The following is a 21,062-nucleotide window of genomic DNA, read 5'->3' on the forward strand; positions in this document are numbered from 1 at the left end:
GAGTTGCATGCATGTGCGACGTATTCATAGGCCAGTCTGGGACCACAATACTCTATTATACAGAGTAATTGTGATGGGACCGTTACTGTAGCTAGAGTAGTATAACTGGAGTTATAATAATTGTGTTGAATGTACAAAGAACATCATCAATGACAGTATTCATATTAAGTGTGTCACGTCATCAATAAGACACAATCGTGGCAACATTTATAAAAAAAACGCAACAATGGGTGAATTGTGTGGATATATAAGAATAATGCCGCCGGAGATTGTGCAATATATCAGGACATATAACCGCTATAGTTAGAACTAGAGTAAGAGTCATTATCTCAGAAGATTGATGTGCCACAATCTTTCCGTATCATTCGGATCAAATAGATTGTTCGAACAAACATGCCCTGCCTCGTGTAGAAGGCGATTTGTGCCTTATATGCAAAGGTGTGGAACATAAAATAAAAGAACAAAACACATTAGAGTCTAGCGAGTTATTTTTTATTACTAAATGGTTGACAAATATAAAAAACAATAGCTAGTGACACTAAATAACGTTTGTGAGTTAAACATTAAAAAACTTGTAGTTTTCAATAAGAAACACGTTCAACAGTCAGATATACAGTATATAAGTTCACAAACGATTCATTAATGTTACAATTATAATATATTCAATATAGTGTCTATAGTAAAACCTTTGTCACGGGTACATACGATTATACGTCTCAAAATACAAATCAATCGCTTATTACGAATTTCTTATTTGTGATATGAATTACATATTTTCTTGAGCTTCTCGGTCAAGAGACCGTAACGCACACGTAAACAGGTTTAACCCAGCAGTAAGTTGATACTTTCTACGCTGTCAACATCACGAATAAACCTAAGAGAGTAACAATCTAGTCATCCATATAAAAGAACTAGGCGCCGACCTTTTATCATTTGACTTCTTCCTGGTAAAGAATTAGGGACAGTCGGTTGTACCAGAAAACAGCCCGAGGTGTTCACAGTATTCCCGGTGCGTGTAGTCTTACAGACGTCACCATCTTCTCCATCAGCGTAAATCAATCCACATCATGTCCTTGTTGTACCCTTAGTAACCTCTTATCTGTAAACTAAAATTACATCCGCGTTTGGTTAATGGCCGATTAGGATTTGAAAAATCAAGAGGTTGCGTGCAAACACACATGATTTTATCTGAGTAGAATTCTTGATCTTGATGCACGAAAAGGAAAGGTACATGTTATATTACACTCGATTCATTTTATAAGGCAGTTCATTATTTATATTCTGGGAGATTCATTGATCAAATGTCAGTGAAATGTGCCAGTCTGGTTAATTTTTGGCACGAATTGGTTTATTTACATATTTATCAACAAACGCTAATAAATAAATCATTATGCGAAGTTATTCGTATTCAGTTGCCATCTTAAACACAATGTTAGTATGGCGACTATATACCCCAGCTAAAAGGTACATTTGCAAGTACATTTTGGAGTAAATATTGGTTTTATTTTTACTATGCGTTATGAGTAATGTTATTGTTACAAAATATATAATCATGATTTTCATAAATATAATGGATATGCATCACTATATCATACATTGTTGGCGTTTATTCGCCTGTATTTGACTTTTTGACACACTTTTTCAATGGACATTGGTGGTTATAATAAACTTATTGCACATCTTTTCAATGGTCATTGTTCCGATATATCATCAGTAGTGTCGAGTTACAGCTTCACACTACGAACATCAATTTCATTTCTTCTGTAGCTTTCTGTGAGCAGGTTTCCAAAATAACGATGCAGCCTTGTCTTAATGGTGGCTATGGAAACGAAATCGAATTGCCGTTCTGTGATCCGGGTGTGGAGTTTCTTGTGAAATTTGGAAACATGGTCGGGTTTCGGTTAAACTTCAGGTAGGGGTTTTCATCTCGATCATAATGGCCCCTCCCCCACTGTGTTCAGATCTCTCGAATCGCAAATATAAATGTTATGTTTATTATGTACGTTACATGAACCCAACGTAATCTCATCACAGCCATACCATCAATCAATTTGGTTAACATATTTGTTTTACACTGATATATCCGTATTATTTATAATATACTTTATACAAATGCCAAAGCCTCCGCTCACCATATACATCAATATAATATAAATTGAGTGCATACATCAGTGTCAGTTGAAACTAAATTTTATAAAGATATGTGCACACACACACACACTGAAAGTTTATATTGCGTTGTATTGTGTTTTGTGTTTTAAATAGAGCAACATATTTTTCTTTGGATAGATAGACTAGACTCTGAAACGGCGAGGAATCCAATCAACTCCACACTGCAACGAACAAACTAACATAAAATTTCATTCATCCTCAACTACTACTAATCTTCTTCTTCAATAAAAACAATGTCTCCAGAGAAGAGGAATTATTGGATTCCTATATCGCCCTGCTTCCACGACTAGTTTATATCTTGATACATGATAAATACAATTCTGGCTTTAACAAAGATTAGAAATTATCATACCAACGCAATTTTTCCGATTGACCTGTTGCTGCCGACCTTTTTTGAAGACGACATCATTGTGAAATAAACCTGAGAACGCTTTGCTTTCACCCAATTGTTTCAAAAACCATATCGATACCATAAATTTCTAATTCAATCATTCCATAACAATCCCTAGAATACCGGTATTATGGAAATGATGAGAGGTCGTCAATTTATCAATACGAATGACGCAATACAGCTTTACCCGTTAAACCATTCCGTCGATGTTATGTGTAAACTTTGTCCAGAAAGAAGCAACCGCGTTACAGAAATATAAAATACATATAATTTTATCGACATATATATGTCAGGCCAAGTGTTGTAAGATTGATTCATCTTCCATCATTGATTACGACGAATCAAAAAATAAAACTGTGGCAATACATGTTACGCTGAACGCAGCGTTATTCTCTCGAATGTCTGTGTGTACTAGTTTCACATTTAACACTGCTCTTTGAGTTGAACAGCAGGACATTGTTTCTCAATATGTAGCATAGACATTTTGAGCTTGAATACGATTGAACAAAGATGTATTTCTACGAAACATGTTTCAGCCATATCGATATACAATTCGGTTTCGCGAAGTTACTAGTATACAGTTTTCATTAATAATTGCGATGATAATTTAGATCAACGAAATAACTTCGGCTTTGTGGGAATTCTATAAAATAATGAAATTCGTAGGTTTTCTGAAATCGATATAATAATTTCACCAGATTAATATATGACGTAGATAGAACATTTTCACCACGCCGTGTTCACCGTTTCACCTTTACGCGAACCATCTCTTTGTCCAGACCATGGCAACGTTAACAAACTACCCCTATGTCATGTACGCACACTAATGATTACATTACACATTGTAGAACGTAGACGTGCCATTACTTTATCGCGAACTAATACGTCTTACTAATAACGTTAATAGTCTGACATTACCAATGTACCTATCAGTCAATCACTCCGCTTAGAGGAGAGTTATGTGGCACGTAACCATCTGGTAGTTGACATTTTGAAAAATCTATTTCAAAGATTGATTGTTATCGTGGATAGTCTAATATGTATGTATTTAAAACCATTTTGAATAGAATAGAATAGAATAGAATAGAATAGAATAGAATAGAATAGAATAGAATAGAATAGAATAGAATAGAATAGAATAGGACTGTTTGCACTGTTTACCTTCATTCACGAGACACACTGTATAGAACTTTCAAACATGTCAATATTATAGCGAATAACTAGAGCTCACATGAGTATTAATTATTTATGTCACGTACACGCCACTTTCTTAGATTACGTTCATTTATATAAATCTTGATTTCAGTCTACACGGTCATGACAGGAACGGAACAAACTTTACAGCAGCTGTTCAAATATTCTGGACATCATGGAGCTCAAGTAAGTAGACAGTATCATGCACCCACTCACTTAGTATTTACATTGCAACTTATCAATCATCAAGAAATGTAGGTATATCATCTAAGCGGGATACTTTTTAGTATTTTGGGTTTTGTTGTATGTTGATGTTGTATTTAGAAACTATCCCGTGTTATACTCCCTTCATAAATGGTGATCAAATTTGTGAATATCGGAATTTAGAGATTGTCATCGTTGTCTAACAACGCACTGATTATTATCTACTATCTAGAGAAAGGTCAGATATGTCAGTGATGGTATCTCAGTAAAAAATGTACAAATTACATTTGTAAGGATACCCATTCTTTCCCTACATTGTCATTGAATAGGGGGGTGTGTGAATATTATCTTTTAAAGACGCAATCGTTACTCTATCCGACATCGTGACATTATACTTTTTCTGTTCATGTTCATTGCACGCCGACATTTACTCTCGCTGCGTGTTAATTTCTGAAACGTGTTCGTTTCATACATAGCATATTCGACCTACTTTTCAACAAAATATATTTTATTCACATCATGACAGAATAGTCTGATTGTAATTGGTGGCAATTCATGTCAATTAAAACCGTGTCCCGGGTGTCTCTCGCTAACGTCATCGACGGCTAACTATACTTTGTACATTTTGTAGTCATACTCATTATTTAAATAGAGTACTTTAGGTGATGTTACACTGAGTGCTCTTCCTACTCAATCATATCAATGTGCTACCTTGAATTTCTCGTCCGTTTATTAGAATAAAAAAATTAAAATGACGTCTATTGTTGTAAAATTAAACTTTTGAGATTTAATTGAGAGTGGGGTGTATCTTTAAGCCACATTCTTTTAGTGTTATCATACTATTATGATGAAATTGTTTTTGCGTATCTGTTAATCTGATTACTAGTGAATGGATGTGTTATGTCTGGTACCGTTTAGGCCATGTGAAGTTTTGGACGGAACGTGGCTCAGTGATTTGGAACTAATTACGAGATAACCGTCGCTATTCGGACTACTATTTCTGACAGTTCGTATTCGTAGTTATTAATGTAGTGAGCGATTAATCAAAAGATATGACGTATTCAGTACTTAGTGTGATTGGCTTTATGATTGAAGGTTACACCCTAGAGTCTTTTTACTGTTTTGTAATTGGTTAAAGTTTTGAAAATGAATAAAGAGAGTTTTTAGTTGGTCTTGGCGAGCACACAAGAACAGACGCAGTCCTGGAGAGTCCTGGAGAGTCTTGGGCGAGTCTTGGGTCAGCCTTGCGATAGTCTTGGGGATTTTCCCCCAGGGCGCTGTGTCTTATAGAGTGCTAGACTGACCGACTAAGACGAGAGTTGAAACGTATTTCGTTGTGTGTGTCTTATTTGACTGAAAATCTTAAGTGACTTTCCCGATCCCGTTCCTCAAGGGGACGCGATAGAGAGACGAGACAAGATTCCCCCTGGCACGTGTGGAGAACCTCCGAGGAGAAGAATTACCCCCCTGATACTATGAGCATTTGCAATTTCTGTCTTGTCTTCGTTGCGTACACACTCACAACTCCTAGATAAACATTGCCACTTTAAAACTGTGTATGAATTAGTTGAATGCTCTTTGAGTCGGAGATCGAGTCATCTATACTACGATGAATATTCCAGATTCCTGACCCGACTAATATCTACTAATATCGGTAAAATAAAGATAACGCGTTGGCAAAATTTGAAAGAGCTAACTAATATTCTCCATTGTCACGGTAGTTCCCGGGTTCCCAGTGGTCCATACATACCTTTTGACACAGCATTAGTACATTACGTTTGGTCTGTAGTTTTGGACGTTACATAAAAGGCCACAGCTTCAATGCCCTTATTTGGAAAATTTCACACAGTTCTTATTTTTCTCAGCTCAGCATCAGTGTGTTCCGTATCGAAGACCACTATCAATCCGTGTAACCTTGGCTACTATCATAATTTATTTAAAATGTCAGAATTATTCGACATTTGGTTTATTGCTATTTAAAAGCATCGGACAATACGACTGTGTCTGACACCTTTCTTGTCATAGCAAAATTTAAGGAAGCACCGCCGACAACCGGAAGTTTAGTAAAATCGTAAAGATGTCTTGAAAGTAAAATGGGATATACATTATATATATGTATACATATATATTACTAGTATATCGGTGTTTTGGCCCCCAGAATTTGCATGTATGCCTTATAGTATTTGTGATGTAGAAAATAAAAATAGTAGTTAACCTAACTGCGTCGTTATCTACAGGTGGCGCTGTTCTTTGCAATGGTGTGTTATGTAGATCCAACAAAGAAGACCATGAGTTTATATGTATAGATGATGATTGGAGATGTGGTAATCGGATGTCCGTGTTTTGTGCTTATAACTCATGTAAGCAATGATACCTATATATATTTCGTCCCGTGAATTTTGTGTAGGTTCCCTGGGACCCATTTAGGTCGTATATTTATGGATATCGTGAATTGTCGCTGTGTTCGGCACACATGTATACACACACACACTGGTGTAAACCGTACTTGTGACGCCACACATTGGATTAACTTTTAACATAGTTGAATTAACTTTTAATATAGTTGCGATATGAACTCGACTTAAACGCGTTCCTATATAGGGTTGCGTTTTAATTGGAGTTTAATGAAACTCAATTACAACGCAATACAACGTAGAATTGCGTTTTAATTAAGTTTAATTAAATAAAAGTTGAATATCCCGTGACTGAACATAGAAATGTTTGCAAAGCTTAGGTTTAGTAACGGGTATGGTACAATTATATTAATGTTCATATAAATTGACCTTCCCCCTTTACTAAACCCAAGCTTCGCAAACTTGACTTAAATTCGATTAAATATTAATATAAATTATGAAACATTGTGACTCCCCATGTTTGAGGCTCCACTTGTACTTCACATGTGGATGCCCTCTGATCAGTAATCACCCTGGTGTTGATCGAGGATCACTCGGGCCCCTGCCTAATGATGATACATTTGTTTTATTGTGTAGGCAACGACTTCAGCGATGACGAGGAGCCGATAATGCTCAAGGTTTTGAGGTATTTGGGGTTAGCAGTTGGCGTCATCGTCATATGCATATGTTGTTGGCTCTGCTTGCGCACTGGACAACAATCAGCCACCACCTATGGCAACGGAGGGCGCCCTCACTCAGTTTCGTCGGCGCTCGGTATCTTCTTTGTTGGTTGGGTGAGGAACAGCCTACGTAACGGCCAACAGAAGAACCGACCAAAGCCCGACTTCGACAGGTCCGACAGGATTCCAGTCAGTCAGCGAGAGAGTCAAATCTGATATTTTAATTATCGCAGTGTGAGAGAATGTACAAGTGCCTTCTTTTCAAGGGGTCCTGGCTTTACTGGCCGCGTTTAACAAGAACGTCTGCAGAGAATGTACTTACGTCATGTGACAGGAATCTTTTATATGTAGATTAATTTTAGCCATTTGTATTATATGTTGATTTAATGTACTTAATACACGTGAATTGGAAGAGATCTATCACAATTATTTACAATCACAGATCTAGAACTGTGTTTATTTCGATTTGTTTTAAATAGAAATAGTGAAAATAGGACTGACTTCAAGTAAAAAATCCCGGCCTGACCGCTGGAACACTCCACAGTAGATATATTAGTGTTATGATGGCTATATTAGGGAAGCAATGTTGGTTTCACGTGTCATTATTTTAACCAATCGGTTTTTATATATATATATTTTGTATAATGTTTGATAAGCGTGTCGGTGTATACTATCAAAGCCTGTATTTATTTGTTTGTTTGTTTCTTTCATTCACGATAACGCATTTTTACTCATATATTTTGCTTATAATGACAATGTGTAATATACGTATTTTATTATTAACCTGACACCATAACTGATCACGAAATATTTCATAGTCTGGTAATCTAAGATTTTTTTTTCTCTGAAAGAAAGTGTTTACTCATATATCGACAGAGGGCGCTAAGATAGTTTATATTTATATGGTCCGGGTACTCCATTTATTTACACATTTACGTATTTTCTATTGAGCTTATGTGAAACTTTTTGAATGTCGTGAATAATAATGATTTTTGTATACATTTAATAAAGCTAATGTAATAAAAATGTATGTAAATAGTCGATAGTTCGTGAGATTCAGGTCTGATAACAACGTGTTGCCATGGTGATATTGATGTGATGTGTTAATTCACAAATGTATGTTCGTTGCATTATACGAGTAGTTTTGTGTGTTATCGTACTGCGTCCGTTGCAACAATCTTCTTTCAATCTTCCGTATGTTTGTATCTAGTATAATATGGCCGGGTTTTCAAATTGAATGTCATTTTATCCATATAGTAGCGTAGCAGACGGAACTTGGACATTTGGTTTGCTTTTGAACTGTTAGGCAAAGCGAAGGGAATAATTCTAGACTAGTATAATGCGCGCAGAATGGAGTGTCGACGGAAAGGGCATGTCCACATCTGATACGATATGAAACGTAAACTCTTATAACAAAGACCAAAAACTCGCAGAAAACGGTACTTTGCGATGGTTGTTGAGAGTCCCCTGAACAGTGTAACAAGATTAGCCCTACGTGTGTAACATATATGAATTTGGTTGTTCAGGATTACTTCAAAGTTGAGTTTGTGTTGTTTTCTCGAGTTTTCACCGGCTCCACCGGCGTTCCACAGCAGCGCGCACAAAGCCCATAGAAATACGTGGTACAGTGGTGCGCGTCTTAACAACGTAGAACGTCCGTGACGTAGCTCCGCCCCCGAGGATACGCGGAAACGCAGCAGTGAATTTTAGCCAGTACATTGTGAAATAGCGCTGACAAATGCACAGTGATTAGTTTTTTGATGGTTTTGTTTTCATGAAATACATTTTCATTTAACCAACGAAATTCTTCGTGTGAGTGTCTCCACAACAAGTACATAAATCATCGGGATGTAAAAAGTACATTGAATAAGTGATGTCTAATTTACGACAACATAATCTTCTGTCAAGAACACGATACTCTGTTTCGATGAATCAGAATGTCGTGACTATACCTAATTAGCCACATTAGTGTTGCTCTGACACGGGACGAGGTGAATTAGTTGTAATCCTTCTGATATTACTACATATTAAAACCCCGTAGTCGTACCATGAATAGAAGAGTCATCACACAAAAATATCTTGAATCTAAATTTATACACTATAATTTATAAGTCGGATGACAGGACAGTAGCCAAGACATTGGCAATACATAATTAAATCGCGACAGAAAGAGGGTCGATTATTCAACCGTCCGTCCGTGAGACTGTTTGCAACAGTTTTTCGTAAGTTATATACATGTGTGTATGTTGTCCCAAGCAATATTTTATCGTGTTTCGTAAAAGGATAAACAAGATTTTTCCCTTATACATTTTGAGTGTGTGCATGTAAAACAAGTTTTGTGAGCCTTCAAGGTAACGCTGAATTTCTACTATACAAAATCAATACGTGCAGTACAAAACTGAAGCTGGTATTGTGAAATAACTACCTAAAACTGCGTATTTCTGACCAGAAGTGAATCCACGTCGATTCGAACCCATTTGCGATCATGGTAGCTAACCAACCAGAGAACTTCGGGATTCCCCCAAACAAATCAAGGATGCCAATTCTCACAAATAAATGATGTCCGGTTAATGGTCTGGTGGCCACTGACCAAATTTGCATAAATATTTAATATATCCTCGTTTACTTCACAAACTATCCAAACTATACGAGAGTGAATCTTAGAAACTAACAAATATCAACATGAAAGCCGTATATTTCGGCATGCACGTGACAACGAGAATTTATTGGAGATCTGGGTAAAACGTCATAATTTGTTTGCATATTAGTACGCTAATTAATCAGCAATCAAATAATTGGCACATTGTTTTCGATGGTCAAATATTTATATTTCTGGTCTTGATTACACCATAAATAATAACAGGACACTTCGAAACAATAAATATCTTCTAATCACGCAAACCTAATGGTAATTTTCTGTAAACTCTCATCGCACGAAATTAGTTTGTGTGTCTGTCATAGAAAGGGAAAGTCGACTATCTCGATAAGTAAATAACACCGTGACCGAATAACGGGCATGGTAAATACTATGTGAAATCTATGTAAACATGTGGTGCGTGCGCGACACAGCGTAGCCAGACATTCAATGGCTCTCAGATCTGACTGTACATAACGGGCATATTTAAAAGTAATGGTACAGCAGATCTGAGGGACAGTCATATAGTATTTTACATAGTATTTGCCTTGCCGTTTATTCGGTGTTATTTACTTGCTTTCTTTGTCAGCAGCAACTGTGAGTTTACAATTATTTCTCTATACGAATACTTATTGACTATCCAGAGTTATGAGTAACATTAATAATTAACCCAAACATAGTTATTTTGTGAGCTCATTTTTCCTATTGTGTCCTGAAAAAGTCTAAATTCATTAGCTTCGGGATTAGTTGGCGGATGTGAGGTATAAACGTGATCCATTATTTATCAGAATGATATGTGTATATTTTGTCCAGTTCCACGGTAAGTTAGCTTTATTTATATTGTAGGTTTTATAGAGAATTCCGTGAAGACCTTTTTTGCCCACCCTACTTCATCTATTTTGTGTAATCTATCAAGGATTTCACACGAGTTTATATCAACTTGAATTGCCCAGAACTGCATGGTATGACACATTTCTGTTAATCCTGAATACAAGTTTACTACTAAACTGGTATTGTATGCTTTTTATTTTGTTGTTGTCTGCTTTGCTTTGTAAAAGCAAACATTGCTCTCATAGCTAATTGATGACACTGTGATATTTTTCCATAGTACATCTCCATGTTCAAAGCAGTTGAAACTGTTAGTTAATTAGGGATTTGGAATGAGCCATCAATTTCCTTCAGTCTGTGTATGATTTACTAAAGTGTTCATGGTCGTATAAGGATGTTGTAATAGTCACACCTAAGTAAATGTATGAGTTAGTATCTTTCAATTTTAATTTACACAATGACCAGTGTGTAACCTTTTTGTGTTGTCTTCTTCTTCTTATTGTTTGATTTTAGTGGAACGGCAGTTCCCTTTAACATAAAATATTGTGTTCACATTTCTATCTTGTCGAAACCCACCATGAATTTCTTCACGTATGTTGTGTTGTGTGACCACCGTGTTTGAGAAAGTCATTCGGAATATCATCTGGACCTGTAGCGTTACCTGTATATCTTCAGGTGTTATACTGACCGTGACCGTGGGTTTATTAATATACTATTGTTTCTGAGGCTCGGGTCTAGTTAAATTCATTCCTGCAAAATATTATTGTGAAAATCACTTTCTGCTTCTAAGGTCTTGTTCATTTTCCCTGACGTATTCCAATAATGTTTTATTTTCTCCCTAATTATATCTTTATTAGTGGCAATGTGTTTGGTATTACTTTTAGTATTACTAGCAGTTGGTTTGGAGTCCAATATATTAGTAGATTTACCCCCCTGCTTTGGCTATTTCTACACTGGTATTTAACCTGGTATTCGGACATTTTTGAGCTAACTAGATTACGAGCTACATTCTTTTATCGATATAGGGGGACCAAAAATTGTTTACATCCATTTAATTTTGACTTTGATCACTCCCTCAATGGTAACAATTGAACTGCTGAGTGTTTCGGAACCAAATAAACTAGACCGGTGCATAAGGTAATGTATTGGCTATAGTTAACTCGGTGTCTCGCGAGATGTGTGTGTTCTCGAGTTTTAACGAAAACATGCCGCAATACACATACACAAGTCTACATTTCAATAATTACCAGTAATACGGCAGAATCATTGCTGAATTTTCAACTTCTCTAATGATTTTAGACAAACTACTATTTTTTTAAATCAGTTATATGTATGAAATATGTTTGAAGAAACATGAAAACAATTGACGAGACGAAATCTAATATTGTTAATGTTATCAACTATTTCACCATGTGATGAATGGGATCGTTTATGTGCTTGTAAGAGATTACTATAGTGACATGAACAATAAACCACCAAACGACTGCAGTATTAAACTATGATAATAATAGAAATATAAACAGTTAATTATTTAAGGCATTTAAAACAATTAAGTTTTAAGACATAGCGCAATAATTAAATTATGAGTGATTAAATGTATCCTCAGCTATGGTATAATATTATTATGTTTGTGAAATATAAGTGATAGTGTACAATATAATATCATACAAGATATTTACGTTTGTGTTGTAGTTCTGAAGTTGCGGTGGGGTATTATAAGAAGTACTGACAACAGAAGCAAATGAAGAGCGCCACCATGTGGTAGTAAGACATGTTTACGCTAGGTGGTAAATTTGCGCAGCCTTGTCATGGACACCTAATCTTCAAGATTCACATTTGCATACTGATCTGATACTGCCAACGTGTCGCTGTGATCTCGCACGTTTAATTTGTCTGTTCATGTCATCTAGAGTTGTGCTATTCATTTAATACCACTAATGGATCAGGTAATATACTTACCCGATCCGAATCAGTCTCTGATTCTGACAACGCCATATGTATTTTACTCATCTGATGTGACTCTCTCAGATTCAACTCATGGAGGCACTCAGTGAATTTATCAACGGACACTTGAACGTAATGTAATATAAATGCCTGAAATTTGAAATTGAATAGAATAATAATGTTTGTCAAATGATACACTGCCAACAAAAATGCCTTAATGCATTACAAGCTTAAATATAGGACTTGTAGCATTTCTGTATACATGTAAAATAGTTCGCAGTAAACACTGACAAGGATTTCCTTATACCTTTAGCGTCGGGTGTTTAAAACCATGTGCGTCGTACAATTGTATATAATCACCAGACTACGTTTAAGCAAACTATGGGGTTTGTGGGACAGGGGCGACATTGTGTCACGGATATTCATTGATTTGGTGGCAATGACGTCATAACAGCTGTTTATATGAGCCATGGATGTACTAAGAAGTACCATGTATGAGCAAACAGTTTATTTCGGCAACTGATTATAATGTTAACGACATTGAAATCATTCTGCGGAATTTGAACTTGTTTACGTAAATTGGGTTTATATTAAATTCACTGGGTAGGGAAATAAGTTGACATTCGATAATCTTTTCATTTCACGAATTTTATTGACTTTGGGAGTTTTCAGAGATCTCAAATCCCGCCATATATTTCACACATATTTTACCCGTTTTTCCCTGAATGCGGCACATGAGAACAGAATTCACGCATACGATGGACATCATATTTTAATATCATTTGAAATGTATGTTTGTTCCGAAAGCCCTGGTGGTGTATATACCCCCAATGTTGTCACTTCAAATCCGGGAATCAAGTTCGCGGCGTTTTGATATTTTAGATATCGAGGTAATGTCCGAATTTAGTGTGTACTTGTTTTTTTTCTTCGTTTTTACTAATGATATTCACAGAATTTAAAATTACAATCATGTACGTATAATCTATATAAATAAATCATAGATGGATGCAACTACTGTTAGTGGGTTCATACTCATGATACATCACTAAGAAATGGCAATGACAGGACAATGCGAGTGACAGGCTGAGCGCAGTCTGTTTTACATGATAGCCATGTAATCAATGTCCAGCGTCAATTAATAAATATGACGTAACGTTGAGCTGTCGATATAATCCGAAAAAAACGTGATAATGTATGCAGGCGAATTTACGCGTCACGAGTGAGCTGATGTCACAAATTGGTGAAATGAACGAATAATTCGTTTATGTGTGTAATGTGATGGAACGAACTTGATAAGAGGAATGATTGAAAGTCAAGACTGTAGACACAGAGGCGCGAGTTCACCACATTGCCATTCTGTTAAAATGTTATTTTAACTTATTTAGCTACCCCATAAGCTAGATTTAGGTAATTCGGCCAGAAAATAGATTTTTACAAAAACCATTGAGAGTGCTGATATTTTAGCTAAATTATAGATCTTCCGTGACCATGGAGCTAATTAAAATAATTTAAAATAATAAATGGTGCTGTTTTTACCCCATAGTTCTCCCATGAACGTAAAAATCTATTTTCACCTTCATGGATCTTCAAATTTATATAATGTTAGCAAATAGAGTGTAAATAATCAACTTTGATCTGCCGCGCATTCTAAAGTTCATGATCATGTATGGACGGGCTGTGGTGCTTTATATATAGTATAGTAGTACTGATTTGTCCCAGTGGTTAGGTGAATAACACGATGTAATGGTAACTGTATTATTTCATCATTCATTTATTTGATATTTCCAGCCGACTTTTAAGTTTTTTTCCAACCAAATCATTATTATCATGTATACGCCAATAAAGAAATGTCAAATTTCTTTACGGTTCTATTCTATTCTATTCTATTCTATTCTATTCTATTCTATTCTATTCTATTCTATTCTATTTTTTAGTCACATATTACATGCCGATTCCAAGTCCGGCAATGTACCCAGCCACATAGAATAATAATCACTCTAGCAAGGTATCTAAAAGGAGAATTCTCCAAGGAGAAGAGTCAATCTGTATTGTGTTAATAAACGCCTACGGGCTAATGAGTGCTAATTACATACCACTATGAACTCCTGAGACCTATAGCCAATTGAAAACATACCCCAGAGACTGCGTGGTCCGTTCTCCTTGCCGTTTTTACTTTCACATGAACTGGGTTTATCCCACGAGACGCCGGAATACCGTCACAGTCAATTACTTATTGCCAAATTAACGCCTCCATTAATAGAATGACCATATCAGCCGAGGAAAATGCTGTCCAACAGCATTTCTATTACTTTATTAGGATTAATTCAATCCATTCTCTAAAGCCGGATAGATTTGAATTTTAGAACTCTGATGTTCTGGCTTCTAATTGAGATGAGTTACGTCCGGATACTAATTTGAAAGGCAGTGCGTTTGATCATGAACTTTCATGGTTTTATACTATCCATCTATAAACAAAATGGCCAATGACATACTAGGAGTTATTGGTATCGCAGTGAGTTCATGGCAAAACGAGTGTGATTAGGATATGCTGTGTGCATGTACGCTGTCTTTTTCGAGAAGTACACGTAGTCCGGGAAACGTTTGTTACCGTTGTAGTTGTAAAGTGGCCAGTCAAAGTCTCACAGAGACGCGACGAAAAGAACGTAATGAAAACAAAAACAATACAAATATTTTATACAGTACATGTGACTTACGGAAATATACCCGAAAGCATCATACTGGTATTTTTTTAATTTCCTTTATTTTGTATAAAAACTTCCGTAAATTTCCGTAAATGCCACGCAATTTAGTTGCAGTTGTACTGATGTCATTCCAGTGGTACTTTAATGAACTGTAACGGAGATCTGGAACTACATTTTCTAGTCAAACGGAGTGTCGGTTGCCCTTTCCCCACAAAGTCGGTCGGCGACTTTGATATCTAGAAGTTTAAAAACGTACGCGATGCGTAACTCGGTAGCAGGAAATTGAAAGTGAGGCAACGTTCTTGTTGAAAACGAGGCTGGAAGTTGATTCCTCCACTAGAGCAGCTGGAATTCAAGATGGCGATGCTGTCAACATACCGTGTTCTTCTACTGGTGCTGTTGTTTTCCAAAACTGAGGCTTTCGTTCATCCTCGACCAGCTGTGTAAGTAGCCAGTCTATGAGCGAAGAGAGAAAGATACTTAGTTAGTAAAACATGCTGACGGTTGAGTCTTCTTGTAAAAACGGCGAACGCCTGTCACTGCTCCTAGATGCTATTTGCTAGGACCGAACGGATCGGGACAGTAACTCGCATCATCACTGGGACTTTAAAACTTGACTCAGTGAGAAGATGGGACTGATTACGGCGGTTCGCCAATAGCATAAAGAATGCGACGAAGAATCTGCGATATTCGCTTAGCATGTACTGCACTGAAGTAAACACGCGGCTTTATTTCGCGTAGATTTCTGTATATACTAGTGTTACTAATTGTTGTGGACGAAACGTATAGTCGCCGTACAGCGGAAGTTGTGAGACTTTTAGAGAGATTTACTATACATGAAAACTGTTGATATTTCGTTTTTTTTTTTTCAAATCGGCAGTTCCATTGATTTGTTGTTGTTTGTAATTTGCGATTTTGCAAGCGCAAATGTTTAATTATTACTATTCTACTGAATTTGTGTGCCACACATTGCCGTACGAGTCCAAAAACAAAAAAAACTTTAATGTTGAGTAGAACTTTGATGTTGGTATCACTGGAAGTAAATGTCATCTATAGTCGCACCACCGTAGATGTTAACTTATTCAACAAATTTAATTTAATTTATATCATATCATATCATATCACAACAGAAAAACTATTTTTATTCAAACACTGTTATAGAAAAAAAAAATCATAAAAAAAAAACAGGACACATACTTCAATATTATTGATGTACCACTTGAAGATTATTGATAATAATTCTGTTTTATACAGTGTCAACGAGTGGTCTGCAAGAATAGGTTTATGGCTAACTGAACACATACTGAACAATGCCAGCGGAATTGAATATTTAACTGAGGTAAGTTTTACTGCACGATGAATAATTTCCCAATGACTGTAAACAATATTTGTATACATTGTGCACATATGGTCTAGGAGATTGTTGGCAAATCATTATACATATACCAGTTTTTAATATTTAAAAATTATAGTTTTATCATTTAATTCATTTTATCTTTATGTCAAGGCAAAAATTATTCATAATTTTGAATCTGTAAAGAATATAATTTCCATTTTGAAATCTGATCCATTTAATTGCTATGTTTTTTTTGTGTCTGAATTCAATGCATATATATATACTGTGGATGGAGAATCAGTTGTTGATTCTATTAACCGCATGGAATAAGTGCGTGATTGTAAATACTAGCACAATGAACCATAAACGAGTTTGAATTCATAATTTTTGTTATTGGAGTTAAAAGCCATTGTGGTGTTTATAAAGGTGAATTAAAATTTTGACACAATTACAATGTAAACAAATATAATTGCAGTGTGCACACCCACTTGAGGTTACATATATAATTGTTGGATCTGTCCAGCATGCTGAGTAACATGATTTCACTTGGCATTTAACTCTTGTTACTGCTATGCTTGCACTCCTAATAAATGCATATTGGTGATTTAAAGATAGTCGTGATTTCACGCAAATATAAGATCGAAAAAAAGTCACGGGAGCGTGTGCTCTACTGCTGTTTTGCATAACTAAATAGAAACGAGAATGACGTACAAATAGCCTTTCACTGCTTGAGTACACTTGGCTTGTTATATCATGTGAAAATTTTTAAAATGTAAAATTCTTTCGTAGTAATGATACATATTTACAAGGAGGATAAGGTTTTCATTCATATTCTATGAAGTCTGAACAATGAACACTTTCATTCTATCAGCACTTTTATAACGAAATTAGGGTAATATTAACTACAATTCCCCTGAGAACGGTGGTGTTATAATACCAACATTATCATTCGTATTTTATAAAAAATGCCTGTACTGTGGTACATGCATGAGTTTTGTGAACTCTGTGAGCATACATACCAAGCGATAAACAGAAATAATGTAATTGAAACAATTTTTTCTATTTCTGACATTATAATTATTGCTATTTGTGATGTCTGCTCTTATACGGTATTTATTGTTTACACATTAATTCCTCTCTCCAGTTTATTATTGTACATGTATATATTAGTGCTAGTTCTCATTAAATCATTGAATTAATGGGAATTTTTATATTGTTATTGTCAGAATATTATTGGGATGGGTATTTGAGTGATGTTGAGTAATTTTCCTGTAAAACTGTTCTTTTAAACAGACTTTCATAAATTGGCTTATTGGGTTTGGATCATTAGAATGCTACAGGGAAAGGGAAAGAATAAAACTCATTTATTAGAGAAAAACAATTTGTTTTACAACACTATCATCTTATTTATATTACTATAATTTGTTTGATAATTTTGTTCCGAATAGACAGGTCTTGGTCAAAATTTTGATTGTTTTTATTTTGTGAGAGGTGATGAAAGGTGGTTCTCAATTAGTTAAAAAAAAACAATTCTTGTAATTTCTCCACTAAGAATTTCCCTATGCTGATGTATTTATTTTTAAGAATATAATAAAATGTTAAAATGGATGCACATGAAACGTATGATGTTCAAAACTGATGATAGTTTTAAATGCAAAATGTATGTACCTACATTTGTTTTTAGCCTTCCTCCCTCCCCTCCGGTGTCAATGTTTTCAATTTTTAATGCAATGTCACATTGTTAAAATATAATATGATGAACTAAATATTTATTTTGTGACTAAAAATTCAATTAAGAAGTTTGTAAAACTATTATAATGGCACTTTACAATGTTCAAAATTATATTCTCAGATTTGAAAGGTTTGAAATATGTTGATAAAATCCTGACAGATGTTGTATTAGCTCTGCATTCCCTTGAATACACAATACAAGGCTGCTATATCGCCTTTTATACTTCTAAACAGATGCACTTTTTAATAGCGTAAATATGGTAGAATACTATTCGTAACTGACAAGTGAGGCTACGGCTGTTTGCTTTGAATATTGATGTCTTCTATTCTTACATTTCATATGGTGTCAAATTTGAATATTCCCTAATTGGCCAACCAGCTGTCATTAAATTAGTGGATAACCAATGCGATATTGACTGCGTTGCATTGAATAAGATGACCAAGACAGAGTGCTTCAATTGTGGGCTTAACACGGTGATGTAGTAGAAAAATCAATAAAGCTTTTCCCAAGATGATACAAGATGGCTGGATTTTAAACGAAAAGTAATCTGCATGTAAATTAGTGAGGAGTCAGGGGAAAACTCTCACCACCTTACATCAAGAACTTAAAAGAAGATGACAAAGCTTTCTAGCTTCCAAGATTTTAATGAATATAGCATTTGTGTTGCCATTGAGTGGTTTGTTGAATAATTAAAATGCTTTTAATAATCTATGAATGAAGCAAATGAACAAAGTGTACTTCCATTTCTGACACTTTCTATTTCAAAACCCGACGGTAAACACTGTGAACAATTCATGGAAAGTGTACAAACTTTAAACGATATCGTGTACATCATACAAAATGTGTTAGTTGTTGTTCTATGGTACACCCTGCATTCAAGGGGACAAAGCTGAGTTTAATAACTATACTGTTCTATCAATCTATAAATGTCATCTAATGCTATATTGTCAATCCGGACTGCAGAATAAGAAGCAGCTAGTAATTGTCAGTCTTCATTATAGTAAGCTTCCATCTCTTATGTTATAACTAATGGTATACTGCTTACCTACTCACAGAGGTTAAGTATACTGACCTCCTGCTTTCTGCCATCATAGTTGCATCTAAAGCTACATCATACTTATACTTAGTTCATGCTTCATAATTGTTCTTTTGGACTTCAAACTTTTTTTAGCTCCGCTGTCAACTTTGTCGAGCGGAGCTTATCATATGAGTGATTGTCTGTCGTCGTCCGTGTCAATGTTTTACTTTTTCGACTTCTTCTTGAAAACTACAAGCCTGAATGCTTTGATACTTGGTGTATATGTACCTTGGGTAGACCTCTCTCATATTTGTTCATTTCATGATCATATCTTCACATCTATGCATATTGTTCATTTTCTAATGATATCTTCAGTTCTTTAATTGAAATGTGCATCGCTAACAGTGGAGCTATCTCAGCCGATAGACTGCTTGTTTGCTTATAAAAGGAATTTCAGAAATTGAACTGTCAAGTGTCAGGGCAGGCATTGATGATGTGGCTATCTATGATATTATAAATAACCATATAGATTTCTATAAAAACAGATTGATCACCAAATTTGCAAATTATTATAAAATCTTCCAGATTAGTTTCTTAAAATTGCATGAGATAAACTTGTTTAAATTTGGAGTGGTTGATAACCTACAGGGTAAGACGAAAAGATGATTATGACATGTATCAATTTAAAATATTGCTAATGGAATACTGTATTAGCTCTATTAGTAGTGCATGCACTAAAGTGAATTACAGAGGTGTTTCTATGCCCAAAATACATTGCAAGTCATATCTTAATGATTTAGTATACATTCCTTGTAGCTTTTTTGTGTTGACTACTAAATGAAGATTTTTAGATTTTTTTTGTCTATCTCTAGTCAGGATGAGGATTTGTTTTTTTGGGCTGTTTTGTTCTCTGCCATTTGGTACAAGTAAAATATATCACATACCACTAATTATGATTTGCTCAAATTAATTTGATTCCATTATTTATTGCATCCCTTTTTAGTCCTTGTTGCTATGAAGTCTAAAAGCAGGGACAGACCGGATCTTGTATGGATGGATTTTGTTGGTACATGAATTAGACATTAAGAGACCTTGATACATGTCATTTTGTTTTTCAGATCAGATTTAAAATAGCCGACTAGTGGCCATTTTGTTTTAATGAGTGCTGTTCCAAAGTCATATCACTGACATGTCTTGACCAGTCTTGTTTAAACTTTATATACAGTTCACACATTATGTCATACATATGCACTCACATCCACTTGTTGATCCATTTCAAGATGGCTGAATAGCGGCCATTTTAATGTTAAAAAGGCATCAAAATCAAGCATTTCTGCCAATCCAGAGCTCGCTCACACATGGACTGTTCAAACTTTGTTACATTGTTATATTGAATATAATGGGAACAATAATATTTTTAGATCAGAATGACAGAAATTAACATACTGTTGAATACTTTATTTTCGCTTGGAATTTATTTTCGCTATTTTCGCTGAAGGGATGTTTCCGTGAAAATAAAATCCAGCGAATATACTTTTTTTCCTATACTTCACATTAAACTCATCAAAAATCAGTGAAAATAAATTCCACACAAAACGCCCAAAAAGCCTTTTCAGTGAAAATTAATTCCAGCGAAAATAAAGTATTCCACAGTATGCTGTTGTAGGGCAATGTCTTGACTGATTGCAATCAAACATTACTGCTACATTATACATCATGTTTCACATATTAACATGCACAGAGGTGGATGCATTATGTTGTTACATTGTTGGATATATGTGTGCATACAAGTAATATCAAGGAGGGGGGGGGGGTGCCCCTCTAAATCTGCCA

At 35.3% G+C, this 21,062-nt stretch overlaps 3 protein-coding genes across 3 annotated transcripts in view; all 3 read left to right on the forward strand.

Annotated features, from left to right (window-relative positions):
* LOC146747843 (uncharacterized) overlaps positions 1-1,875 on the forward strand; it is a 24,021-nt gene extending 22,146 nt beyond the window's left edge. The window contains exons 3-4 of the mRNA XM_085497468.1: positions 1,768-1,843; positions 1,866-1,875. Coding sequence (XP_085353594.1) covers positions 1,768-1,843; positions 1,866-1,875 — 86 coding nt within the window. The remainder of the gene's footprint in view (positions 1-1,767; positions 1,844-1,865) is intronic.
* Positions 1,818-8,075, forward strand: LOC146747844 (uncharacterized). The gene is made up of 4 exons (XM_085496587.1): positions 1,818-1,912; positions 3,870-3,943; positions 6,199-6,321; positions 6,952-8,075. The coding sequence occupies exons 1-4, from the start codon at positions 1,887-1,889 to the stop codon at positions 7,248-7,250; spliced, it is 522 nt and encodes a 173-aa protein (XP_085352713.1). The 5' UTR covers positions 1,818-1,886; the 3' UTR covers positions 7,251-8,075.
* A 7,425-nt stretch (positions 8,076-15,500) lies between these two features.
* LOC102804829 (voltage-dependent calcium channel subunit alpha-2/delta-1) overlaps positions 15,501-21,062 on the forward strand; it is a 141,861-nt gene continuing 136,299 nt past the window's right edge. Inside the window, exons 1-2 of the mRNA XM_085497102.1 lie at positions 15,501-15,586; positions 16,398-16,482. Of these exons, the coding sequence (XP_085353228.1) occupies positions 15,501-15,586; positions 16,398-16,482 (171 nt within the window). The remainder of the gene's footprint in view (positions 15,587-16,397; positions 16,483-21,062) is intronic.

Source organism: Saccoglossus kowalevskii, chromosome 3 (assembly GCF_978046115.1).
Source record: "Saccoglossus kowalevskii chromosome 3, keSacKowa6.1, whole genome shotgun sequence".
Classification (NCBI taxonomy): domain Eukaryota; kingdom Metazoa; phylum Hemichordata; class Enteropneusta; family Harrimaniidae; genus Saccoglossus; species Saccoglossus kowalevskii.